We start from the raw sequence: 24,697 nt of genomic DNA on the forward strand, positions 1-24,697 counted from the left end.
TAATGCTGATAATCTGCATTATCAGCATAGAGTAGAACAGAGAAATGTCTTATAATTTCAGGACTGGATGAGTGAAAGTTTGTATTGAGGAGATTACGCACCCTGGAGTTGAATAAGAACTGGGCCAATATGCAGCCTTGCTTGACATCTTTCTCAGTTTCAATAGCACTGATGAGGTAGTCCTGAGGATTACATTTAAAATTCTAAATTCTAGTCCTGCCTTAGAATGTCAGCTGAATGACTTTGGCCAGTCATTCTTTTAGAACCTTGGGGAAAAGGCAAATGGAAAACTAATCCCCAAAATGTCACCAATAAAAGTGCATGAATATAATTCGTGTAGTCACCAAGAGTAAAAAGTGACTTGAGTTTATCATATGTTTTTACAAAATATCAGAATTTTTACAAAATTGGTGTATTATATGTTCAAGAAAGGAAAAAGAAAGAAAGAAAAAAAAAGGAAAATTGAAGCAAAGGGATTTTAAAGACCCATGCCTCTACTTAAACCAACATCTAATATAGCAAACAATTAAAAAATGTGTTAGATATGATTAATATTTGGATGGAGACCATCAAAAATCTCAGTGCACTAGACTAACTTGGAAAGTTAAAGAAAATATTCTGAAAAAGAAAGTATGTTTCTGTATAGTTGCCAGAGAAAACAATTTACTATATTTATATATAGTAGTTACAGTTCCTTCAGGGAAGATGTTATCTTTAACTGGGTATATATGTGAGTAAAAGGGAAGTTGGTTTGGCTAAGTTAATTTTTTTAAGTAAAATTCTACTGTACATGTGCATGTTGGCACATGAACATAAGAAGCAATGGACGGAAACTAATCAAGGAGAGAAACAACATAGAACTAAGGAGAAATTTTCTGACAGTGAGAACAATTAATCAGTGGAATGACTTGCCTTCAGAGGTTGTGGCTAACACTGGGGTTTTTAAAGAAGAGATTAGACAACAATTTGAAATGGTATAGGGTTTCCTGTTTGAGCAAGGGTTTGGGCTAGAAGGCCTCCAAGATTCATTCCAATTCTGTTATTCTGTTATAACAGGCTCTTCTGGAAGCCAATCATTATCTGAAATGGTATATGGTTTCCTGCCTGAGCAGGGAGTTGGACTAGATGACCTCCAAGATCCCTTCCAATATTTTTATTATTATTATTATTCATCGCACAGTCAGCCAGATGTTCAGACTGGATTTGGCATTTTTGTCTACCTATCAAGTCCTTACTAAGGACCTTGGATAGGCAGATGTGGATGTTTGATGGTATTATAGATATTGTCGCAGGATGGAAGCAGTTCCTAGTAAGGCCGCCTTTTGCAATTGACTAATGGTGAATTTGTCAATGCCAATGGTATTCAAGTGGTGCTCCAGTTGTTTTGGGATTGCACACAAGGCACCTATTACTATTGGTACTACCCTTGCTTGCCTTTGCCACAGTTTTTCTATTTCTATTTGTAGGTCTTTGTATTTTGTTATCTTCTCCGGTTCTTTCTCATCTATTCTGCTGTCTCCAGTCACTGCCACGTCCACTATCCAGACTTTTTTATCTTTCTTATTGACAATTGCTAAGTCTGGGGTGTTATGTTGCAGGTGCTTGTCTGTTTGAATTCTGAAGTCCCAGAGCAGTTTAATTTTATCATTTTCTATGACTTTCTCTATTTTATGATCCCACCAGTTCTTGCTTACAGGCAAATTATATTTCTTGCAGATCTTCCAATGTACCATTGTTGCTACTTTGTCATGCTGCTGCTTGTAGTCAGTCTGTGTGATCTTCTTGCAGCAGCTTACCAGGTGGTCCACTGTTTCTTCAGCTTCTTTGCATAGGTGGCACTTACTGTCTTGCTGTCTTCTCAATTTTGACTTTGTATGCATTTGTCCTTAAGGCTTGGTCTTGTGCAGCCAGAATTAGTCTCTCGGTCTCTTTCTTCAATTTTCCTGCTCTTAGCCATTGCCAGGTTTTATTATTATCTGCTTTCCCAGCTATTTTTTTAATGTACTGGCCATGTAGTGCTTTGTCTTCCCATGCCTCTATTCTGTTCTTCATTTGGTCTTTCTTGTAGGCCAGTGTGGTCTCTCCAATAGTCAGTAAGCCTTCCTGATATACTAATTTCAGTGCATCTTCGTCATTGTCCTTCAAATATTCTTCCATTTTTTCTTCTTCAACCATCTGATGTACTTGCAGCATTCCATGCCTATCTTTTTGCCTTGGTAGATAGAGTCTGTCAATGTCAATGTCACTGTGTGGATGAAAGGCATGATTCATTGTCATTATTTTTCTGGTGTTCCTATCCATTGCTTTTAGTTCTGCTTGAGTCCAGTCCACTATTCCAGCTGTGTATCTAATGACTGGAATTGCCCAGGTGTTGATTGTCTTCAGGATATTTCCTCCATTGAGTTTGGATTTTAAGATTTTCACTCTCTTCATGTATTCACCTCTAATCTTTTTCTTGACTTCAGTGTGCTTGATGTTGTCAGCTTGAAAGATACCCAAATATTTGTAGTAATCTTCCTTATCCAGACTCTTAATGTTATTTTTGTGGGGCATCTTGATTCCTTCAGTTTTCACTATTTTTCCTTGTTTGATAGTAAGTGTGGCACATTTGTCCAAGCCAAACTCCATTACAATATCTTGGCTATATATATGGACAGTGTTGAGCAGCGATTCTATTTCAGCTGATGTTTTCCCATACAGCTGCAGATCATCCATGTAAAGGAGGTGGGATAGTCTGGCAGATGTTTTTGATGTTTGATAGCCATGTCCTGAGTTATTCAGTATTGTTGACAGAGGAAACAGTGCAATAACAAATAGTAGTGGTGATAATGAATCTCCTTGAAATATTCCTCTCTTGATATTAATCTCTCCTAATCAATCACCATTGACCTACAACTGTGTCTTACATTGTACCATCGATCTTTGCACAAATTTTCTGATGTTTTTACTGACTCCTGTTATTTCTAGGCACTTGATTATCCAGTCATGTGACAGAGAGTCAAATGACTTTTTGTAGTCAATCCATGCCATATTGAGGTTGCTCTTCCTTTTCTTGCAGTTTTCCAAGACCATTTTGTCTATTAGGAGTTGATCTTTTGTTCCTCTGCTATTGGGGTGGTTTCCTTTCTGCTCGGGTGGAAAGAAATTGTTTCAACTAGATGCTGTTGTACTGCATCAGCTACCACACTAGTTAGCAATTTGAAAGTTGTTGGCAAGCCACCAAACACAGGAAGACACACACATCTTGAGCCGCCTCTGGCTGCAAGGAGTTTCACATATAGTCTGATTAGGAGAGGAATGTATTCAAGGCCACAATGATAATAAGGAATGACATATACATCATAAACCTAACAACTCTGTGTAAATACACTCTTGCCTGAGCAGATTCAAAAGGGAAGCCAAAATACAGTCCAAGATCTTTATTCAAGCAACCTTGTCAGCCAGTCCAATGGTCAGAGTTTCCGAGTTTCCAAGCAGACATCACAGAACAAGACATCACACCCAAAACTCCAAGGAATTAGCATTTGTTCCTGACAAATGCCTCTCCTCACAGCATCTTCTTAAATCTCCAGGTGTGCCTTGTGGAGAGGGGCGGGACACTCTCCTCCTGAGTAGTTGAGCCTGCCTACGTTGTTCCCTCCTTCTCTCCACTCTCCATGCTCTAGGATCAGGTGGGGGTGGCCCTTGCTCATTGCCTGAACTCTGTCTCTCCTGTTCCTTCTGTCCCACTCAGCCTGCTCTTTCCCACATTCCTCTGAAACCACAGACATCTCTCCTCCGACCTCTATAAGGTCCCGTTCCAGCTCATTTTCCTCCGCAGATTCAGGCTCTGAGGGAGGATGACAGTTTCTTCCTTGTCAGGTACTGACTGATTCATTGCAGTTTCTCCATTGATGGATTGGTAGAAACATTTCCGATTGGATTGAAATTGGAGGTTCTGCCTTCGTATCTACTTATTTTCCTGGCTATAGTTGTTATTTGCTGCTTTATTATTTCCAGTGCTTCCTTGATCTTCCTTGTTTCTAAGTGGTATTTCTTGATTAGGTATTCTTTGGTCTTCTTGTTCTTCAGCTTCTTTTCTTTCATCTGTTCTAGCTTGCTTGCATGTGATCTTAACTTGCTGATCTTATTTTCTAGTCTAACCTTCCATTTTTGTGGTGCACTGTTTGTTTGTTTTTCTTCTTTGTTGATTTTGCATCCCAGGTATTCAGTTATAACTGCAGCTTTGCTGTACATTAGTTGGTTTGTTTCTTGCAGTGAATTGGTGCTTATACTTGATATTGCAGTATTTGCATCTTTTAATGCTTGTGCTAGCTGTTTCTTTGGAACAAGCTTCAATGCAGGCAGCCTTATTCTGTTGTTTTTGTGCTGTTCTAGATGCTCAGTTGTTATTATTATTATTATTATTATTATTATTATTATTATTATTATTATTATTATTATTATTAAACTTGTCCAGAAAAACACAAAACACCACCGATTTTAATATAATTGCTTCTATAGGGACCAAACACTTTCTATACTTACCATTGTTATATCTACAAATTACTTTAGATAAAGGTAATGTGTTTAACACTGAGGTTAATTTCTTTGGAAGATTAAATCTTGCATAAGATATGTAGGAAAATAATGAATTTTAAAAAGCAGCAAGCAGATATTTTTTCCATTTATAATTTAAGAACAAAATTTGTACATTTTTTGTAGGTTCTGTATCCATGAATGACAAGGTTCACGTTCATTTGGGAAGCCAAATTATTCTTTCCGGACCCAGACACACTTACAGACCACCTCATTTAAGGTGGACAAAGGACTCTGCATTTATTGCAGAGTATATAGATAATGATACTGATATAACAAAAAATCAACCAGAACCAAACAAATATCAGTTATTTCTTAATGGAAGTCTGAAAATAAATAGATTGAAGAAAATAGATGCTGGAAATTACAAATTAGAAGCATTTGAGGAAGATGGCATACATTTATTTGATGGATTAATTACTTTGCAAGTTGATGGTGAGTTTTTGAATACTATATATCTACCATTCAACCTGTGAGCACCTTTGTTTTACTTCTTTTCTCCTTCTATAAACAGGTACTTTGGATTGGCGATAGCTGGATTTATGTGGGTAGTGATATTCCCATATGGTCTTTACTGTAAATTTTTAAAAAGTGGTAAGCATTCAAAAGATAGACAGCCCTCAGAATGTCTTAGATTCCCAAGTCTCCACAAATGCCAATAGATCGGAGTAAGCCAAGAAAACCTGTCTGCCAATGGAAAACATTCAACATTGACATAACATGATCACAATACCATAGTTCAGTTAGTAGGCAAGTGCCTGCAATTTGAGAAAAACTAGTAAAATTTTCCAGAGGATCAGAAATGAAAGCCTCACTTGACCTTTGTTGAAGTATTGAAACCATAAAATGATATTTCCTAACAGTCTCATGTTGATGTTAGATGTTGTATGGGAATGAAAAGGTATGGAACATTATAAAGTAGGGGTAGAAACCGGTAGCTTTCTAGATGTTGTTGAATAACAACTTCCAACAATTCCAGATAGCTTGGCAAATAAAAAAGCCAGGCTTTATAGTTTAGCAACATCCGGAGAACCAACAATTTCCTCTCCTGCCTTGGGACAAAAAATAATCATGCAGCACAAGTACATGGATACGATCCCCCCCCCCAAAAAAAGAATTAAAACAATGCATAACCTTGTTGCAGAATGTCAGAATATCCAAAAAGATATCATATACAGAATATTGTTCTACAGTGGGACAACAGTGAAAACAAAAGATTAAAATCCCTCAAGCAGGCTGCACATAGGCAAATTATTTTTAGATAAAAGAAAATGAGTCAGATGGAACTCATTCATGAATCTATGTATTATATTTTATTACAATGTATTTTACTCTACTCTATATCAGGGCTTTTCAACCATGGTACACGTGCCACCTATGGTATTTTGCCACATCACAGGTGGTACTTGACTGTCCTAGAGAAGTGTAGCGGGGGAGGGGAATGAGCCAAAGTGACCCAAGCCTGAGGGAGAGGCAGTTGCACTGCAGGACTGGGGCTTGGCAGAAGCCCCAGGAGCTGGCAGGGCTCCAGCTGATTGGCTCCAGCTGATTGGCGCTTCCGGAAGCAGCTCTGAACTGGAGGTGAACTGAAGAAAAAGGGAGGGGAGGAGAGGAGAGGCTATAAAAGGAGGTGGTTTGGGCAGGAAAGGGAAAAAATACAACAGGGAAAGGTTTAACCCCTTTAAACAAATGTAATTACTATATTTTTCCATCTATAAGATGCACCCTTGTATAAGGCGCTCTGGCATGTGGGTTTATCCACGCCGATCAGCTGTTCAACGGAGCACTGAACAGCTGAGCTGGCAAATCTGGAAGTTCGGCCAGCCAACAATCTTGCCCCCTCCCCCTCCCTTTAGTGGCAAGCCCACAGGGGCTTGACACCTGCACCAGGTGGCATGGCAACTCACACAGGCATGATCTGGGCTGTGGAGGTTACCATTATTTTTCGGTATATAAGAGGCTGCATTTGTATAAAACGCACCTAATTTTTGAACAGGGTGTTTGCAGGAAAAACTAGTGTTTTATACATGGAAAAATATGGTAGTTTTACCCCCTTTAATTGAATCTGTCTATGGCTTTTAGAAAGTTTTCTTTGAAGGTAAACAGGCTTAATTTAAAGCTAAAGCTTTTCACAATTGCCGGACCCTTTCAGTCTCGGGTTGCAACGTTGTGACACGTGACACGCTTGAGGCAGCTTAAAGGGAAAAAAAATCTGGATGTTATGTGTTTCTTTAGTTTGTGAGCCTTTCTTGCTTTGCACTTATTCCTGTGTCTTTAAGGGTACAGTGAAGGGATTGGGGTGTGTGTGCATTCTTATTACACTGTAGAAAGAGCTCAGAAGGGAGAGAGGAAGTAGGGTCGCCCAGCTAGCTCAGGGGTCTACAAACTTAGCAACTTTAAACTTTTGAAATTCTTGGATTTTTTAAAATAATAGTGTATTTAAACCAGAATTATATTGATCAGAGCCTATTTCTTTTCTTTCAGATCTTCAACCAAAACTTACTGAGCTTTGTTCCCAAAGAACATTGGCATGTGAGGTGCAAGCTTCTGAAGAACCAAAACCCAGATTTAAATTGTTTCAAGATACTAAAGAAATTAAAATCTTTGAACAGCCAATATATGAAAATGTGACATGGAAGCTGACATTGCAATTAAAAGTCCTTTCTGGAAAATTCAGATGTGAGATTGATATTAATTCTGAGAAGAATCATACTGAGAAACAAATAACATGTCCGGCAGGAGGTATTAACTTAGTTTCATAACACACTTCTGAATGTTAGACTGTATAGGCTGGAATATTACATGCATAAACCATAATATAGTTTGTTTAGTTTCTGGCTTAATGTGTAAATTCAGACTGAGTGGTTTGTAATTTGTAATTTTTAACATGAATCAAATCAATTGTGAGATATTCCATATATCTAAATATATACAGTACCTGTAATTGTGACAGAGCCAATCAGTTACATGAATAAATGCTAAATGAAATTGTGATTTGATTGTTTATGCTTACTGTGATATATTCAAGAAACCATTTTTAAGGAAGCCGTGAATAAAAGCTTTGTGTTTTTTCCCTTATTTTTATCATGTTAGGAGGGCAGAAAAAATAATAGACTGTTTTTGTCTCCTTTGTATATGCTTCCTTCCCCTTCTCTATGTGCATGAATGTATAAGTATCCACATACAATATTTTCTTATGAGTTTTTCTGTGTTTTAGATTCCCTTAATTTGGGACTTATTTTCTTCATCCTGATCATCATGGGAAGTGTAGTCATAATGATCATCTTTTTGGCTCTGGTTATTTACTGCATCAGAAGGAAGAAAGCAAAAAGATATGAAAGGGAAGGTAAGTGGCATTCCTTCCATTTAAAATTGAACAAGATTCTCTCTTTCTAACAAGAAATCAGGCTAAATGTATTAGTCATTTTGAAATTATATATATTTTAGATATATTTTAATGAAAATTAATGTTCAGGCCTAGCCCATGAAGGAAGGGGACAAAGGGAACACAGAAAATACAGCATTTTACTTAATGTGTCCAAAAAAGCCTGATTTTTATAAAAGCCTGTGATTTTCTTTTGATTTTTTTTAGCCTGGTTTCTACATTAAAAAATAAAATATGTGATCTGTGATTGAAAATTGTATTAGTTCCTCAAAGATGAAAATCATTAAAATGTGCTGAGGATGCATGTTTTTTTTCTTTTCCCTGACCAAGCACAAATTTTTAGAAAACCCCACTGAGTCTTAAATGGTCTGCCATGGGACATATTCCAAAGATTAGCACAGAGTGACAAAAACTAGATTTGATCTTGTTAAATTAACCTTTAAATAGTATTAAACTTGGGTTAGCATGATTATGCTTAAGTCATGTATTTCATAAATTTCTCCTGTCAAGTTACACAATAAAATTTAATATTGCCATTTTTTTTCTCATAAACTTCACAATCCTGTCCTGGCTTCTAATTAGGTATAGATACCACTAGAAAATCTCTTTCAGTCTCTGGGGTAATACAGTATGGTACCTCTCCCTATCTTCAATGTTGAGCAGGTACAACCCAACAAAATCTACTCAGTCAACTTCTTTGGGCTCTTTTGGCAATCCCCACTACTCCAACAGGAAAGTCAAGGCTGAGAGTCTTTCAGAATTAGTCCCATTAGTTTGGAATTGACTTTTTATCTTTGGATGACTGATGACTTTCTTGTTTATCAATTTCTTTAGTTTGATTTTATGGAATAGGAGTAATCCTCTGATTGGTCTCTATGGCTTCTGACTAGCCTTGGTAGTAGACTTCCCTGCCTTTTATATTATATTGTTTAATTTTATCTGATTTATTTACATATATTTTGTTAATAGGTCTTTGATCTAGCTTTTTAATGTTTTTTATGATAAAGACCTATTTTGTATTTGTGTATTTTTGTACAGTAATCTATTTTGTACTTTTGTATATTTTAATTAATTGATATTCTTTATTTCTGACCCATGTTTACTTTTTAAAGTGGATGATGATGATAATGATTTACCCAGGGCTTTTGGAGACTCCATGTGTCCTGAAATTTTTTTTTTTAAAGTGATATCAAGTACATATGACTGGAGATGATAAGAGAAAAAAGGCAGCCTAGTGAAAAGAGCAACAAAGATGATTAGAGGTCTGGAGGCTAAAACATATAAGGAACGGTTGCTGGAATTGGGTATGTCTAGTTTAACGAAGAGAAGGACGAGGGGGGGGGGCATGATAGCAGTGTTCCAATATCTCAGGGGCTGCCACAAAGAAGAGGGTGTCAAGCTATTCTCCAAGGCATCTGAAGGCAGGACGAGAAGCAATGGATGGAAACTGATCAGGGAGAGAAGTAACTTAGAACTAATTTCCTGACAGTTAGAACAATTAACCAATGGAACAAGCTGCCTCCAGAAGTGGTGAATGCTCCAACACTGGAAGTTTTTAAAAAGAGACTGGACAGCCATTTGTCTCAAATGGTGTAGGGTTCCTGCCTGAGCAGGGGGTTGGATTCGATGACCTCCAAGGTCCCTTCTGACATCATCTTCTTCATCATCATCATCATCATCATTATTATTACTATTATTATGCAAATTTCCCCCAACCAGTAGCCTCCAAATATATTGGATTACAATTCTTCATTTTGATGCTGGCTACAGTAAGCACATGTAATATTATCAGGTTGGGAAAGGATGATTTAAATCTTGGTGCTGGATTGGAAACTTTGACATGGCAATCTTCATTTCAGAGACTGTCTATCTTAGTCCAAATTTGAATTGGTATTAGAAATTGAGTACTTGACAATAATCCTATGTTACTTCACCCTTGTGATATTCTGCATAAAATTCATGCTATCCAGAACTGATTTTGTACTGCTGTTCTTCAGTTAGGTCAATCAGTATTACTCAGAGTTTTTGTTGTTTGTCCTTATTGCAGCTGAGGAGTACGCCCTGCAACTCCAGATTAAAAATCATATGAAACAAAGGAAACTTCCTGAGATTCCTGTTTCTTCTGGCTCTAATCCACCACCTCAAAAAAGCATGTCTCCCCCACCCCCTTCTGAATTGAAACAACAGACTGGTTCTTCCAAATCATGCCCTCATCCGAAACCACCCCGGCGGGTAAAAGAAAGACCTTAGGTATTTTTGTGTTGCATACTTACCTCTGAGGAAGTACTTTTGCTTTCCATATTACCATTGCGATTTCTGTGAACTCATGATTAGCCAGCCGACTCTGAGTAGGCTTAAAGTGTGGCTGTTAGATTAGTTAAGAACCAAAACCAGGAAATCAGAAGATTCAGAGTAACTTATTATTCCCGCACAAAAAGCTATATAGGTCTTCATGACTACTGATAGAATAGATTTGACCTAGTTTAATGATTGTATGACTGCTGTTGTTTTCAAACAATTTAAATATTTTTCTGTATGGCTTATTGTTTTGTATTTTGTTCCTAATCATTATATATGTATATATTAATGTTTTTACTATATCTTTGTAGCTTTGCAATATATTTTTGTAAGAATTTAAAGCAATAAAAAGAAGAAATTTGAATAGAAATAAGACCAGAATATGCACTTATGAAAATGGATATGTTTTTCAATGAGAAAAGTCTACTAGAAAATTGAGGACATTACTGATACAGTCCCTGCCAAATGAAAAGTTTATGACTATTGATATGTGCTGTTTTGAAGAAATGGACGTAAAATTTTTTTCTCGGGATGAGGTAGGAATATTGATGCTTTTTTAAAAAAACAAACATTAAGTTTCAAAAAAAGATAAAATATAAATTAACAAAAAGAAAGAAGATTAAAAGAAGCAGTAAGGGATCAAAAAAAAAAACCCTAGAAAAATTAGAAAGTGACAAGTGGAAAAAATACTGAAAAATGACTTCCAATTTTTTTTTTGTACCTGTGTTGAGGAACATTGTTTAGGAATGTGGATATTTTTTTAAAAAAAAGAATTATCTACTTTTTCATTACAAAAATAAAATGATTTTCCCATTTCCAAGGTGGTCACACAGAGAAATTTGAAAGTTCACCTGCAGATCAGAGTTATATCTAAACATTAAAAAAATGCTTAATATCAATTATAATTACCAAACAAGCCAGATTCAAACTGCAGAGAAAAAGATGGCTTGTTTTTAATAAAATAAATAAGATCCACAATTTGTGTTTTATATTTTATATGAAACTGTAGTCAATGAAATATAGAAGTTCAGACTTCAAGCCACTTTGCAGCTGCACAGTAGGAGAGGGAGAGAAACAAGTGCAAAATACATTGTTAGTCTTACTCTTTGTACATTAAACTATAGCTTAGCACAGAGTCAGCAGGGGTGCTCCCCATCTTTGCCTTTCCCAAGAGTTTATTGATCAACTTGGGCAGTATCACCAAGCCCTTTATCAAAAAATCCTTGGGAATCCCATGTTCGGCCATGGGAACCTTGTGATCTGAAGCATGATGAATGGAGTACAGGAGACAAGCCACTTGTGCAAATGTCACTGTACATGAAATTAATGGTGGGAATGGACGCTCTTGCTCTATTCTTTGCTCTTATTGTGAGTTTTGCTCAATTTATATATTTCACTTTTGTATTCATAGTTCGTCTTCTAGAGACACTTAATCAAAAGCATCTTCAGTTAGAATCTGAAAAATAAAATAAACAATAATAAGAAGAGTATGAACAAAAGACAATTGTAAAATATATTTATTTCAAACATTCATTTCCTGTTTTTCAACTTAAAAAGCATTTGGAGTAGGCTGATAATTTGAAAGAGAATTAAACATGCAGCTAATATTAAACAAAAAATACCAGTTTATCATAAAGGTGATAAAGGAAGCATTTTCACAAAGTCTCTGAGCTTCTTAGTCACAAGAACAAAAGCTTTGCTATAAATGTTCAGCAACATTTTTCACAGGAAACTATTGAACTTCCTTTCAGCCTGTGGTTCAGTGTTTCTTCCACATGTGACATAATTGAGATGCTTCAGTATTTGAAAAGCTTTACCAAGAGACAGAAGGAAAAAAATGTGCACTCAGCATTTTAAAATCCAGGGGTCTCTGTTCTACTGCCATCACATACATGGAATGTTGGAATGTAAAGTATGTCAGTAATGAAATGAAGTTATTGTCCAACATCTGTCCAATTACCAGCAAGCCTTAAAATGGTAATATCAAAGATTTGGGGGGGGGGGCAAAGAGGGAATGGAAAGAGAGAAGGGAAATGATAGTTAATTCAATCCTGTGCATCTTTATTCAGAAATCCAGCATAGTCTAATATTTCTCAACCTCAGCAATTTTAAGATGAGTTTACTTCAGTTCTCAAAAGGCCCAGACATCTTAAAAACTGCTGCAGTTGAGAAACATTGCCCTAGTCATTATTCATGGGATTAAAGACTTAATATAGGACAAAGATAGGCAACAACAACTCCAGAATCAAAAGCAGCCCTCCAGGTTTTCCTGTGCGGCTCCCAGAGCCCAATGCAAACCAAAATAATGGTGCAATTTCCAAACATTTTGAGGAAAAAGTACATAAAATAAACATACTACACTCAAAATAATGGCAAACCTATTTCCAAAAGTCTTTGGAAATCTCAGAAAATCCCATCCCTTGCCTACTCTGCTTCATAGATTCTGCTTCCAATCTTTGCTTACTAAGAATAGTCTCACTTGGTCCTTTTTGATGTATGTGTTTGCCTGCGAATATGTTTAGTCATCTTTCAGTGGAAAAATAAACATATACATATTGAAATTATATGGATAATGAGATGCAAATGTACTAGCTTAGGGTGCCAGAACGTGTCTGTGTTGCCTCTTATTCCAAATCATTCTAAAATGCAAATCACTTCAGCAGGAGGTGACACTATCAATTTATGTGGTGTCATATATTCATGATCTGACATTAGCTTTATTAAGAAAAAAAAAATCTAACTCAAATATTCTAATTTTCAGTGGCCATCTTGTAAATCAAAAAATTCCCAGCTTGGATCTATTGTACTCCCACATAAAGATTCTGCATTAGTTTAAAATGTGCTTCAAACATCTATAATTTCCCAAGAGTTATAGTTTGAGAACTGGATCTATTTTTGACTTTCTGGATTACATTTGAAGCAATAACAAAATTAGCATTTACGGTATCCTGCAGCATTTTGCTCCCAGCAGTCCATTTTTCACATTAGTAGAAACTCTCACTTCATCCCATTGTCTAACTCCTAAATTTAATCCATTGATTAAAGCCTCCCCCCACCCCCAAAATTTAGTTTAGACCTAAGCAGCAGTTTCTGGTTGCCTGCCAAATAGAAAAGGAAAGCAGAACTCCAATTTGACCCCCTGCTTGTTTTTTCTGAGCTACTTTTTACTGTGGGAAAAGTTTCACGTTTCTAAATAAAAACAAAAACAGCCCAGATCAGTCTCAGTCACATTCTCCCACTACTGCTACCATAGTAACAAAGTACTATAGTTTGGGCAATTGTTAGAAGTGGCTGGTTGCTACAGGCTAACATACATTTCAGTGGCTTCACTAGTCTTCATGGTTCTATATAGAAGTAGAATAAAATAGAAACATATTCCCCTTATATCAATTTCTCAGCATTTCAGGCAAATAGTAAGACAAAAGCATACAATGGAGAATGGTAACATTTTAAAAAAATCTATTTTGAGTGAAGCAGTTCAGAGAATAGGACAGTGATTGAATGCCAGACTTTATACTGTATGGAGCACTAATTTGTTCATGGTGTCCTTTGCCTAATTTCAACAAGCTAGCAGATGTGAAAGTGATTAGAATTTGGCTTTAATATGCTTTGAAAGATTCAGAAGGGCAGATGGTCCCAATATGTAAGTGTTCTCAAGGAAAAGAAACAATGATTAAACTAATAAAAATGTTGGGGATCAAGAAGCCTAGGCAATTCAGATGACTGGTTTTCTAGTCCATTTATAAATAGCTAACATTTGTACAGAACACTTTTCAAGCAGTCATATCATTCAGATACATAATACTGATATACCAATATCCCAGCATTTTCTTTTAAAGTTAAAGTTTTTAAAGTTCAAAATCACTACACAGATGGTCAGCTTACAGTATAATCAGCCTTCTTCAAGTGATGTTTTTGAGATGTCTTCAAAAGACTAGTTGCACTATTAGCAATGCAAGTGGTGTTTCTGGCAATGACGAACTTTCTATCCAGATGAAGAGGTCAAAATTAATTAACTGGAATTGAATTACAAGCTCAACAACAACCATTGCAAAATCTTAACCAACTAAATTAGGCTGTGAGAAAATAAAAGTTTACAGCTATTGTTGAAGTGCATGTCCCAGCATAACCAATGTGGAGGGGAGATGCTGGAAGATGTAATTTACCATTATCTCCTAACTTATATTGGGGGCATATGCTTGTCCTCACCCCCATCACATGCTCCCTTCTTCATAAGGATGTGCTGTAAAAGCATGCAGAGCACTTGAATGACTTGCTCAGTGTGGATATGGATTTATTGATTTGGAAATATATAAAAAAGTGATCTCCCGCTTTCATTGCAACAAGTATAAACATATTTAGACTTTATTGTGATGATTTATAACTGCCTTATCCCATCCCTTATCTATGGATATGTTCATAAAACATAATCTTCTTACACCTGGTATTAGCAGAAAGTCCATAAAGGATTGCTGGAAGTAGCTTGCATTAAACTTGATCAAATAAATCAATTCTGTATTTCTTCCTTTTGCTTTTAACAATCTTAATATTTAGTTCATTCAAATATTGTCATAGGATTTGATTTCTCTTCATTTCTTCTTTGTCCCACAGAGTTCTTCAAACTTTAACAAGCTTATTTTGTACATCAGGAAAATATTGTTCAGATCATGGGCTTGTATATTTTTCTCTTCATAAAATATTTAGTTCTCTCTAGTGTCAATTTTTAAATTATGAAATTGCTTATCTTTGTAATATCTCTGAGACACCAGAACAGGTCTATTTCTTATGAGAAACTACATGTTCTTTGTAAGTAATTCCAAATCTTATTCTAACAGTTTTGATATTCCAAATTTATCTGGACCCTTAATTCATTTATAACTTTCTAAGATCAAAATCTTATTTAGCTTTATGTTGGTTATTTCAGATTCTTTAAGTTCTTAAGCTTATAATTTTTTTTCTCCTTCTCAGAGTTGAAGTTTAATTCACCTGATGAAGATTTTCAAACTTATTGTTCCAAAGGTCTCTAATAGCTTTAAAATGGCTAATAGGCAATTTGCAAAAGTTATTAGAAAGTTAGCTTCTTTAAAAAGGTTCCACTGTAGTTGCGAGCAAGATGACTCATCCCTTGGTCTCACAGCGCTCAAAGCCACAGAAAACCACTCTCATGCAGTCTCCTTGGAAGAAGCAGCCATCTGGAGGAAATAGAGCAGTCCTTTCCTTATCCAGAGAATTTCCATGGAACCAGCTACTCACTGGTTTCTTGATCTTTGCTGTGGTCATCAACTTCATTTTTGCCGAGTCATTTTAGGTTCCCCATAACTCTTCCAGATGTCATGCTTCTCATATTTTTCAGAGAGATCAAACCATCAGACCACAAGACAGCTATAAAGGTTCTTAGTAGCCAAGACACCTCACGTTTCCCTTTTTATTCTTGCTGCGTGTCACTGTACTTGGGATTCTATTTGATGGTCAAGTGATAACATCCATTAGCAGAGTTTTTTCATTCAATGTGAAGGAAATAAACTGAGATATCATTTAATATCATAATAACAAAAACAAGAGAAAATTGTTTTTCAGTTTCCACACCAACTACACCAGCATTGAGATCTTTCAGTTGTTTTATTAGCTAGGATGACATCTACTATCATCTTATCTAGGATGTACTACTTTTTTTTAATATTCCAGCATCATGTAAAGATTAACTTTATTTATTTATTTATTTTTTAAAGACAAATTTTATTGTTTTTTTCTTTTTACAAACAGGTGCTTGAGAAACAACGTGGTGACAGGGTAGTCAATTATCCAAGAACAAAATTATACATATGACTCATTTATTAATACCATTTCTTCTTTTATCAAAAATCCCTCTTATTTTCCTTCCATTACAAATTAACTATCCTTTCTAAAAGACAAGAATATTATGCCAAAAAATGTATTTCTACTTTATTTTAAATCTATGATCTATCAATCAATATCTATATAAAACTCCTTTAACCCACTCAGTAAAAATTTAAATCCAGTCCAAATAATTATTATATCCACAACAAAGATATTAATACAAAAACAAACATCTTCATACTAAGTTCACATATTTAATTAATCTTTATTCAATCTAACGTCTTATTCACCAATCTTAAACCTTGAGTCAATCCACGTCTAAAAAGCCTTTTAAACCCATTGTGTACAGTTTTAGAACGCACTCTTAAATCTTATTCTAGCTTTCTTTTTGTGCCAAGTAGGTTTCCATAACAAAGCCTCTATATCAGTGGTTCTCAACCTTTTTAATGCCACGACCCCCAACCGGTCGTAAGTCGAGGACTATTCAACCAGTTGTAAGTCAAGGACTACTCAACTGGTGCAGCACCGTTTGCAGAATGGGACTCAGTAGGGCAGAGACAGCCTGGACAATTCCTATTGGCTTTTGAAAGCCAATAGAATTAGACTCTATTCAAGAGAGTCTATTCTATTGGCTTTCAAAAGCCAGTAGAATAAAAGGGAGAAGCACAACTAAGGAAAAGGGGAAAAAATGGCAGACTGCGTTGTTTGGCGACCCCCGTGAAATGGTCATTCAACCCCAAATGGGGTCCCGACCCACAGGCTGAGAACCACTGCTCTATATCAACAAATAAATCTCTCTGTTCCTTGTAGTATAATTTGAGTTAAAGAACAGCATCCCCTCCTCTGTTTTAGAGACCTGACTCCTTTATAGATAGTCTCTTGTTGTTTTAAAAATTCAAGTCTCAACATTTGGATCTGCTGAGTAAGACACTCAATTATGTCCAATTTTGTAGTTAGTAGTTGATTATCAAAGTTACCATGGTTCTCAATTAGTTGTATTTGCACATCCATTTCTGTTAGTTTTAAGATTGTGGGTGGTTTATTTACAATCATTTTTTGTTAATCAGGAATCTCAGTAGGTTGTATATAAGATGAAATAGAATCTTCTTTAATGTTGATTAATTCCTCTTCTGTTGTTTTTTGGTCTGTAGAATAGTCAGTAGAATCTGAAGGTCCATTTGTAGGTTCAAAGAAGAATTTCTGTTTTTTATTTCTGTAGTACTCTCTTTTATTTGCAGACATATTTGCTCAGTGGCTTCATAGTTTTTTTCCAATATAAGTTTATAGTTGAGTTGTAAATAGGGCTTCTCCATTTCAATAGTGACTAGAAACAGTCCTGTTATCTTTTAGTGGAGGCTATATTCAAAAACATTTAGCCAGTGTCCACCCCCACAAATTTAACAGCTGTTAAACTTCTTCATCTTTTCCCTTTTATCATGATCTGAAAGTCAAAACCAATCAGAGAGAAAAAAGACAGTTGCAATTTTAATTACTCCACAGGGTGTCCCCAGTAAACTGTAAAATCTCTTCCCGGACATCAAAAATAAAGTGACAAAAGAAAAAAAAGAAAAAAATAATATTCTTCACATATATACTAAATCCAGTAATAAAATTCAATAATAAGAGTTTTTTCAAGACCCCCAAAGTAGATGAAAATGAAAAATAGTCAATTAAAGTTAATTTTCATTCCATTTTCAAAGCTTCTGATCCCACACTCACAAACGCCGCTCTCTTAAAGCAGGGAGGTAATTCCAATGGTGCTTTTTACAGGAAACAAAAAAGAAAAAAAAAGAACTAAGAGAGTAGTAAAGAAAAAGAAACATCTCACCCGGATCAACCACGGTGGTTCTATATGCTTAGATGTTCTTCTGACTTCTGATTACAGCAGCAAAGTAATCGGCCATTTTACTGGCTGATCTTTTCTCTGTCAGCCCTAAGGAGCAATCTCAGACCATGGAAGGAGCTGCTACCCTTCCACAGTCGACGAGGGCCTGCTCAATGGTAGTCGCCCCCCAGGGTGACTTTTTGACCCAATTAAGGGTCTACTGACAGAGGGAAAGCAGCCGGCGAAGAGAGCAGTCTCTTTCCATGGCTGCAAACGCCGCAATCTGGAACCAGAACAAGATAAACTTTATCTTATGAATACTTGTGCTCATCATAACCAGGAAGCCATTGTGCCAACACAGTGGAATTAGGCATCTCTTATTTTGCTTTGAATTTGGTAACTTCTTTTTCTTGTTGCTGTTCTCTTTGGGAATAAACTGCGTCTTATAAACTAGAAGTCAGAAAGTTTTCTTATTTTCAATAAAATAGGAGAATTCTTTTTCCCAGCTTAATGAAAATTATGATTATGATAGTAAAATATGTCTTTGTTTTGAATGCTGTCATTCCTGACATAATCTTATTAATTAACTTGACATGAGGTTCTTAGTTCAATGCAATTTTGCAAATGCAAAGTACTGGTATTTAAACAGGTCAATTTAATGCTAATCAAAAGTGGATTTGAGCATAAGTTAAACAAACTGTGGTTGAGAACCGCACATCAAAAGAAGTATGTCAAAATTTCAGATTTTGCTTCATTTATTACAGTTTTACTATAATTTCATATATGAAAGTAAATTAAAATTTCCTGTAAGGGTTATGTAACCTTCATTAGTTAAGATATGTTTTGTTTCCATATGTATTCATAACATCTGTTCAAAGAAGACCCTTCCCCCACTGTGCCCAGGAGTTCATTATGCATATTAGCAGCATGCTTTCCAAGTTCACTTGTGACACAGCTTTATTCACTGTTAGCACTTGCCCAACAGGGCCTCTATGTTTCCCATAGTTTAAGGCTTCATCATACCTAAATCCAGTTCTGACGTTAATGATAATTTTAAAAATCAAAAAAATATTAATATTGCCATCTAGTGGAAAATGTTTCTTCACATTTTTAGATATGTGATCTACATTTTTCCTATACATATATCAAGCAGTTACTAATCATGTATAGAAATGTATTCCTTTCTAAACACTTTTGAGTAAAATACATAATCTAGTGATTGTATAAACAGTGGTTGTGGAAGTATTATGCCTTATAATTGATGCATTAGGCATAATTTCATCAGGAGCATATCTATCAAAGAATTAGGAAACCTATATCTTTTAATTTTCTTTCTGAACATTCCCTACAAGGAGATTTAAAAAAATAAAAAAACCAGCAAAAGAAATATATAAAAACCTATATGAATATCTTACCGTAGATACTGGAAACTTGAGAGAATGTCTCTGTTTGCAAGATTCCCTCTGCCTACAGAAATTCTCAGTCATCTAAGTTAGGGGTGTCAAACTGCCGGCCCATGGGCCAGATGCGTCACATGGAAGCCGCGCCCACTCCATTGCCGGCAATGGCAAAACTGTCCTGATACGTTGCGCGACTTCTTGTGACATCGCAAGTTTGACATGTCTGATCTAGGTCATAGTTATCCCAAAGATGCTCTTTCACCAGGCAACTAGACTTTCTTGTTTTTCTTTGAAGACGTTTCGCTTCTCATCCAAGAAGCTTCTTCAGCTCTGACTGGATGGTGGGGAATGGAAAGATTTATACTCCTTGCAGGTCATTTGCATTCTTTTAGCAAGTTGTTAGTGCTATCTGGAGGCTTATCTGTGTCTTCAGGGTAACCTGAGTTGTGCAAATGTGTTTGGTGCCTTCTTGGAACTGTTGAAAGGACTGTGTTGTAGACTGGAGATATATGTTGTTGTATTCCCCCCCCCCGTTGAGAGAGGACTGTTCAATTTTGACTTAGTTGGCCTCTATGACTCCTGTTTCAAATCAGTGCCCTCTCTGTCCAAAATGTGGACTTTGCTGTTTTTGAAAGAGTGACCTTTGTCTTTGAAATGCAGATAGATTGTTGAATCGTGTCCTGATGGGTTTGTTCTCCTATGTTGTGCCATATGTTTATGAAGTTGTTGTTTTGTTTCTCCAATGCAGATCTGTACATTGGGGAAACAAAACAACAACCTCATAAATGTATGGCACAACACAGGAGAACAAACCAATCAGGACAAGATTCAGCAGTTTAATGGTTTCTTAGACATTTTAAAAATAATTTTAAGAAGATGAAACGAAGATGGTAGGAATATGCTGAAATATTAGTACAATAGAGATGCCACTATCCAAGATACATTAGAAGATACAAAAACCTCTAAAACTAGAAGATAAAGTTAAATCAGCATTCTAATTATTACCAAACTATTAGGCAACGCTCTTAATTTAGTTATTATCAAACTATTATACAATAACCTTAATTTCCACATGCTAGCAAAACAATGATTATGATCATTCAACAGAGATTAGAACCCTATATGGAAAAACAGATGCCAAATATTTACGCCCTATCAGCCATATTTAGTAGATCAGACTAAGAAAAAAGCCACTGTATAGATCTAAAGCTACTTTTATTAGAATAGCTATAGTAACAGAATATATTGGAAATCTGAATGCTTCTTTCTCCCCTAACCTTAACCCTAATCCTAACCCTAACCCTCAGACTCTGAATCTGTGGAATGTCAGCTTCAAGAGACACAAAGCAAAGATATTCTATGAGGTCTTTGTCAAGCAAGAGACTAAATCTCTTGATTAAATACAGCATGATTTAAGAGGCTGCTTTGACCCATGTTCCTTTACTGGAAACAACCATTTGAATTCCTGCTCTGGTATCTCATTCCTATGAATTTTGATCATCAGGCCATAGACTGATTGACCAACTGACTTGCCTATCTGACTTTCTCACTGGATTTGTCCTCTGTTCTGTGTATTCCTACTAAAAATAAATCTACCCAGGGAATTTTTCTTCCTCAGAGAGAATTGTTTGGTTTACATTCCTTGTCTGCTGTTACCGCCTAATCTTGCATAAATTGCTAATCCCCATAGCAACTGTATTTGTAATTGCAAATGTAATTGAAACCTGAAGCAAGAAAGTCATGTGATGTTGCACTTTTCAGCCATGTCGCTTAGTGACAGACATTCTGGTCTCAATTACCATTGATCAGTGAGAACTACCTGTCTGCTGGAAGTAATGCATGGTCAGTATGGGTTGGAATCTTTGGCATTTATATTCTATGAAACCCTAATAGGCTCTGAAATCAAACCATTAAAAACTATAATATTAAAAGAGTATATAACATTTAAAATAAATTTTTTGAATTAAAATGTGGCTGGCAACTTTGTGATTTAACATGCTGCATAAAACCAACTGGTGTGATTGTTATATAGTACAATGTTCTCTAAGAAACAAGACACTATCTCATTGCACCTGTTCTTTTGGATGTATTTATAATATGAAGGCTGTAAATGCAAACCATTCCCATTATCTACCTTCTTAAAAAAACCCAATTTTTTCACAAAGGCAAAATTGTGCCATCAAAATTCAGTAGCACAATCAAGGAGTGATGAAGGGTTGCAAATAATGCTCATTGTTATCTTATTGTGATACTTTGATGTTTGTTGTTTTATTTACAGGTAGTCCTTGGTTAATGACAACATTTGGGATATAGAATTGCTGTTGTTAATTGACAAAGTCATAAAGCATGGCATCATGTAACTGTCCCTTTTAGCTAAGGTGACCAATTTTTTTACAATGAAAAGGAGGACACAAATAAATTGAAGAAAAAAATATCGTAAATAAAAGAAACATTTTATTCATTGCAACAATAATACAGAATACACAATAATATGATAAATGCATAATAAAAACCATTTGTAACAATAACATTTTATATTTTAATTATGCTTACATGCCGTGCCCCCGCCCACAGCCGCCCCACCAGCACTGTGGCCCTGCCATGTAGAGCAGGCCCTGTGGCTCCCAGAGCACCAGCTGTGCCGGCTCTGGTCCCGGGGGGCACCCGCTGTCAACACACCCCACCTGCAGTCACCCCGCCCACCCTGCACAGCCCTGTGTAGAGCAGGCCCCACAGCTCCCACAGTAGAACAGGCCACACGGCTCCCACAGCACGGGTGGCAGCCTGCCACCGCTGCTCCTCATACCCCCATCCGCAGCAGCCCCACTGCCTCTGCCTCTTGCGCCCACAGTCATTATTGCCCTAGCAGGGCCAAAGATCAAGAGAAAGTTACTGTGGCGTCACCGCTCCAGTCTCCTCCAGGTATCTTTGGGACTAACTAGGAGATGGTGTAGTTGGAAAGCAGGGAGGGGTGCAAGTTCCTGCCAATTTGCCTTTGCTGCAGACAACTTACATGTGCAAAGTTTGCTGGCCGGGTGTTTTGGCGCGCTCAGCAGCAATTCCTATTGGCTTTCAAAAGCCAATAGGGGGAGTAGCACAGCTCATGCAAAAGTTGAAAAAAAAAACCATCAAAAAAAGGTGCCGGAATGCCGTTCTGAGCGTTGTATGAGAAAAAAAAAGCTGTGCAGGTTAGTCTTCAAATATCAAAAAGGAGGACATGTAGGAGGACACTTTTCAAGGGAGGAGAACTTAAAAAAGGAGGAGTGTCCTCCCTAAAGGAGGACGGTTGGTCACCTTATTTTAGCAACAGCAATTCTGGCCTTCCTGGTTGCTGTTATTAACCAAATTACTGTGGGTTGTTAAGCGACGACATCATATAATTGCCATTTGCAGTCTCCTGCCAGCTTCCCCACTGATTTTGCTTTTCAGAAGCTGGCAAAGGAGGTTATATATGGCAACCATGTGACCATGGGACCCTGCAATGTCATGACTGCAACCTGGGAGCCAGGGGCTCTGATTATGATCACATGACTTCAATGATGCTGCAGTGGCTGGAACTCCAAGTATTGGTCATAAGTATCACTCATGTATTCAGCACTGTTGCAACTTCAGATGGTTGCTGAACAATTGATCATTAAGCGAGGACCACCTGTATTTAAGTGAAAAAAAAATATCATTGGAATCAGGTTACACTTTCCTTCTGTTTTATTTTCAGCTGTTAGAAAAAAGCCCCACTTTTTCATTACAAGGCTATGCTGACTTGGAAATATACAGTATGCACTATCTAAGCACTAAATACAAATGAGTATATCTTCCCTTGAAAATGATTAAATGGAAAGGCCATTTCTATTTTCCTTAGTTCGTGATATGATGTCCTAAATATCAAGATAATTAGATAAAAAATATCTAGAAGTGAACACTAGAGGGGGCACAAGAATAAGGCAACTGCTTTCTGTTGCAAATTTTTGAAGAGATTTTTTATTTCTAGATATTAAAACAACTGGATTATAGAATATTAGAAATCTGTTTTTTCATTAATAGGTTCTTTCCCCAGGCCTCCATATGATTTTCATATGATGCATGATCACTGGCAATTTTATTTGAATGCTTTGTTTATACAATTAGTGTTGTCTTTGCAGGGCAATTAACAGCAAACACATTCTTCTTTTCATGCATACATCCCTGTACTTATCTGTCCCAACATACATAACATAAAAATATACAGAACTGTTTTCATCTGTGATGCATGTATGGTTGAAGAGAATGCGTGAATCCTGAACGTAGAGAAAATAAACACAAAATGGATTAGGCAATTATTTGTTCATTTATTAATTTTAATTTGAGTCAGACAAATATCTGATAGGTCATTTTCTAGAATATGTTTAAGTTAATATGCAATCTATTTGTAGGCTCATTCCTAGCAGTAGGCATAGTGAAATGGCCAGATAAAATATTTGGGGTGTCACATTATAGCAAATCATAAGTTATTTATATTTTCTTATTGACCTTCATGACAGATTGAAAAGGAATGCTACTTGAAGCAGCAAAAAATCTTCAGCAGTTTATATTAATTCGGAGAACAACATTTCTTAGAAGTAACTATTGGTCAGCTGCTAGAATCTTATCTCAGCTAATTTTCCTGGCCCATCATCAACTTTCAGCTCCTTGTTATATTTATTACCAGTTTTAAAAGAACAGGTGCATTATCATTGATCTATAATCTATCCAGTAAATTATTTCCATTATGACACTTCACAAGAGTTCAAAAAGAATATTACCTTGATACTACATATCATTAATCTGATTTTTCCATTTCATCCAATTTTTGCCCCTCCCTGCCCTGTCATTCAAATTTGAAAGAAAACCCGGTAATATTGGGGTGGAAGGGGTGATGAATATCCTTTATAGATGCAGATAGTGTTGGGCCAATGTAAAAGATTATCACTGGACTTTTTAAATTCCATTGACCTCAATCACATTTTTGCTGCTAAAGGTCAGTGAAAAGATAGCACTGTCATCTCTTTCAGGAGCCATTATGTTGACAATTAACTTGAAATACTACTAAACTGCAATCCAGAAAGCAGAGCTAACATGATGAAGGATGTGTTAGTTGTAGTTCACTCTGTTCTAGGTCATGTATCCATCCATGTATCTAGCAAAAGAGCATTCAATAATCGAAGATAACTTAGTTATGACACATAGACATTAAAAGACTATTGAGCTGTAACATTTCTAAAATTCTTTCTATTCCTTAGATAATAAGAAACATGAATTCTGCTACTGATTTTTAAAAGAAAATCCAAATCCACAACAGGGCGCCTCTTTTGTAGCTCAAAGGTTTTAAGCTTCAGCTTATGGCAGTTTCTGTTAAAG

At 36.3% G+C, this 24,697-nt stretch overlaps 1 protein-coding gene across 3 annotated transcripts in view; it reads left to right on the forward strand.

The window, feature by feature from the left end:
• CD2 (CD2 molecule) overlaps positions 1–24,697 on the forward strand; it is a 43,668-nt gene that overhangs the window by 5,113 nt on the left and 13,858 nt on the right. For 2 of the 3 annotated variants that reach the window (XM_039359762.1, XM_039359764.1), the window contains exons 3-6: positions 4,705–5,013; positions 7,063–7,320; positions 7,796–7,924; positions 10,011–12,027. In XM_039359762.1, the coding sequence (XP_039215696.1) occupies positions 4,705–5,013; positions 7,063–7,320; positions 7,796–7,924; positions 10,011–10,213 (899 nt within the window). In that variant the 3' untranslated portion in view covers positions 10,214–12,027. Of the gene's footprint in view, positions 1–4,704; positions 5,014–7,062; positions 7,321–7,795; positions 7,925–10,010; positions 12,028–24,697 lie in introns of those variants that run through there. The other variant, XM_039359763.1, reaches the window with a different exon arrangement.

The sequence above is a fragment of the Crotalus tigris genome, unplaced genomic scaffold, assembly GCF_016545835.1.
Source record: "Crotalus tigris isolate CLP2741 ecotype Arizona unplaced genomic scaffold, ASM1654583v1 scf7180000019120.420415, whole genome shotgun sequence".
NCBI lineage: Eukaryota > Metazoa > Chordata > Lepidosauria > Squamata > Viperidae > Crotalus > Crotalus tigris.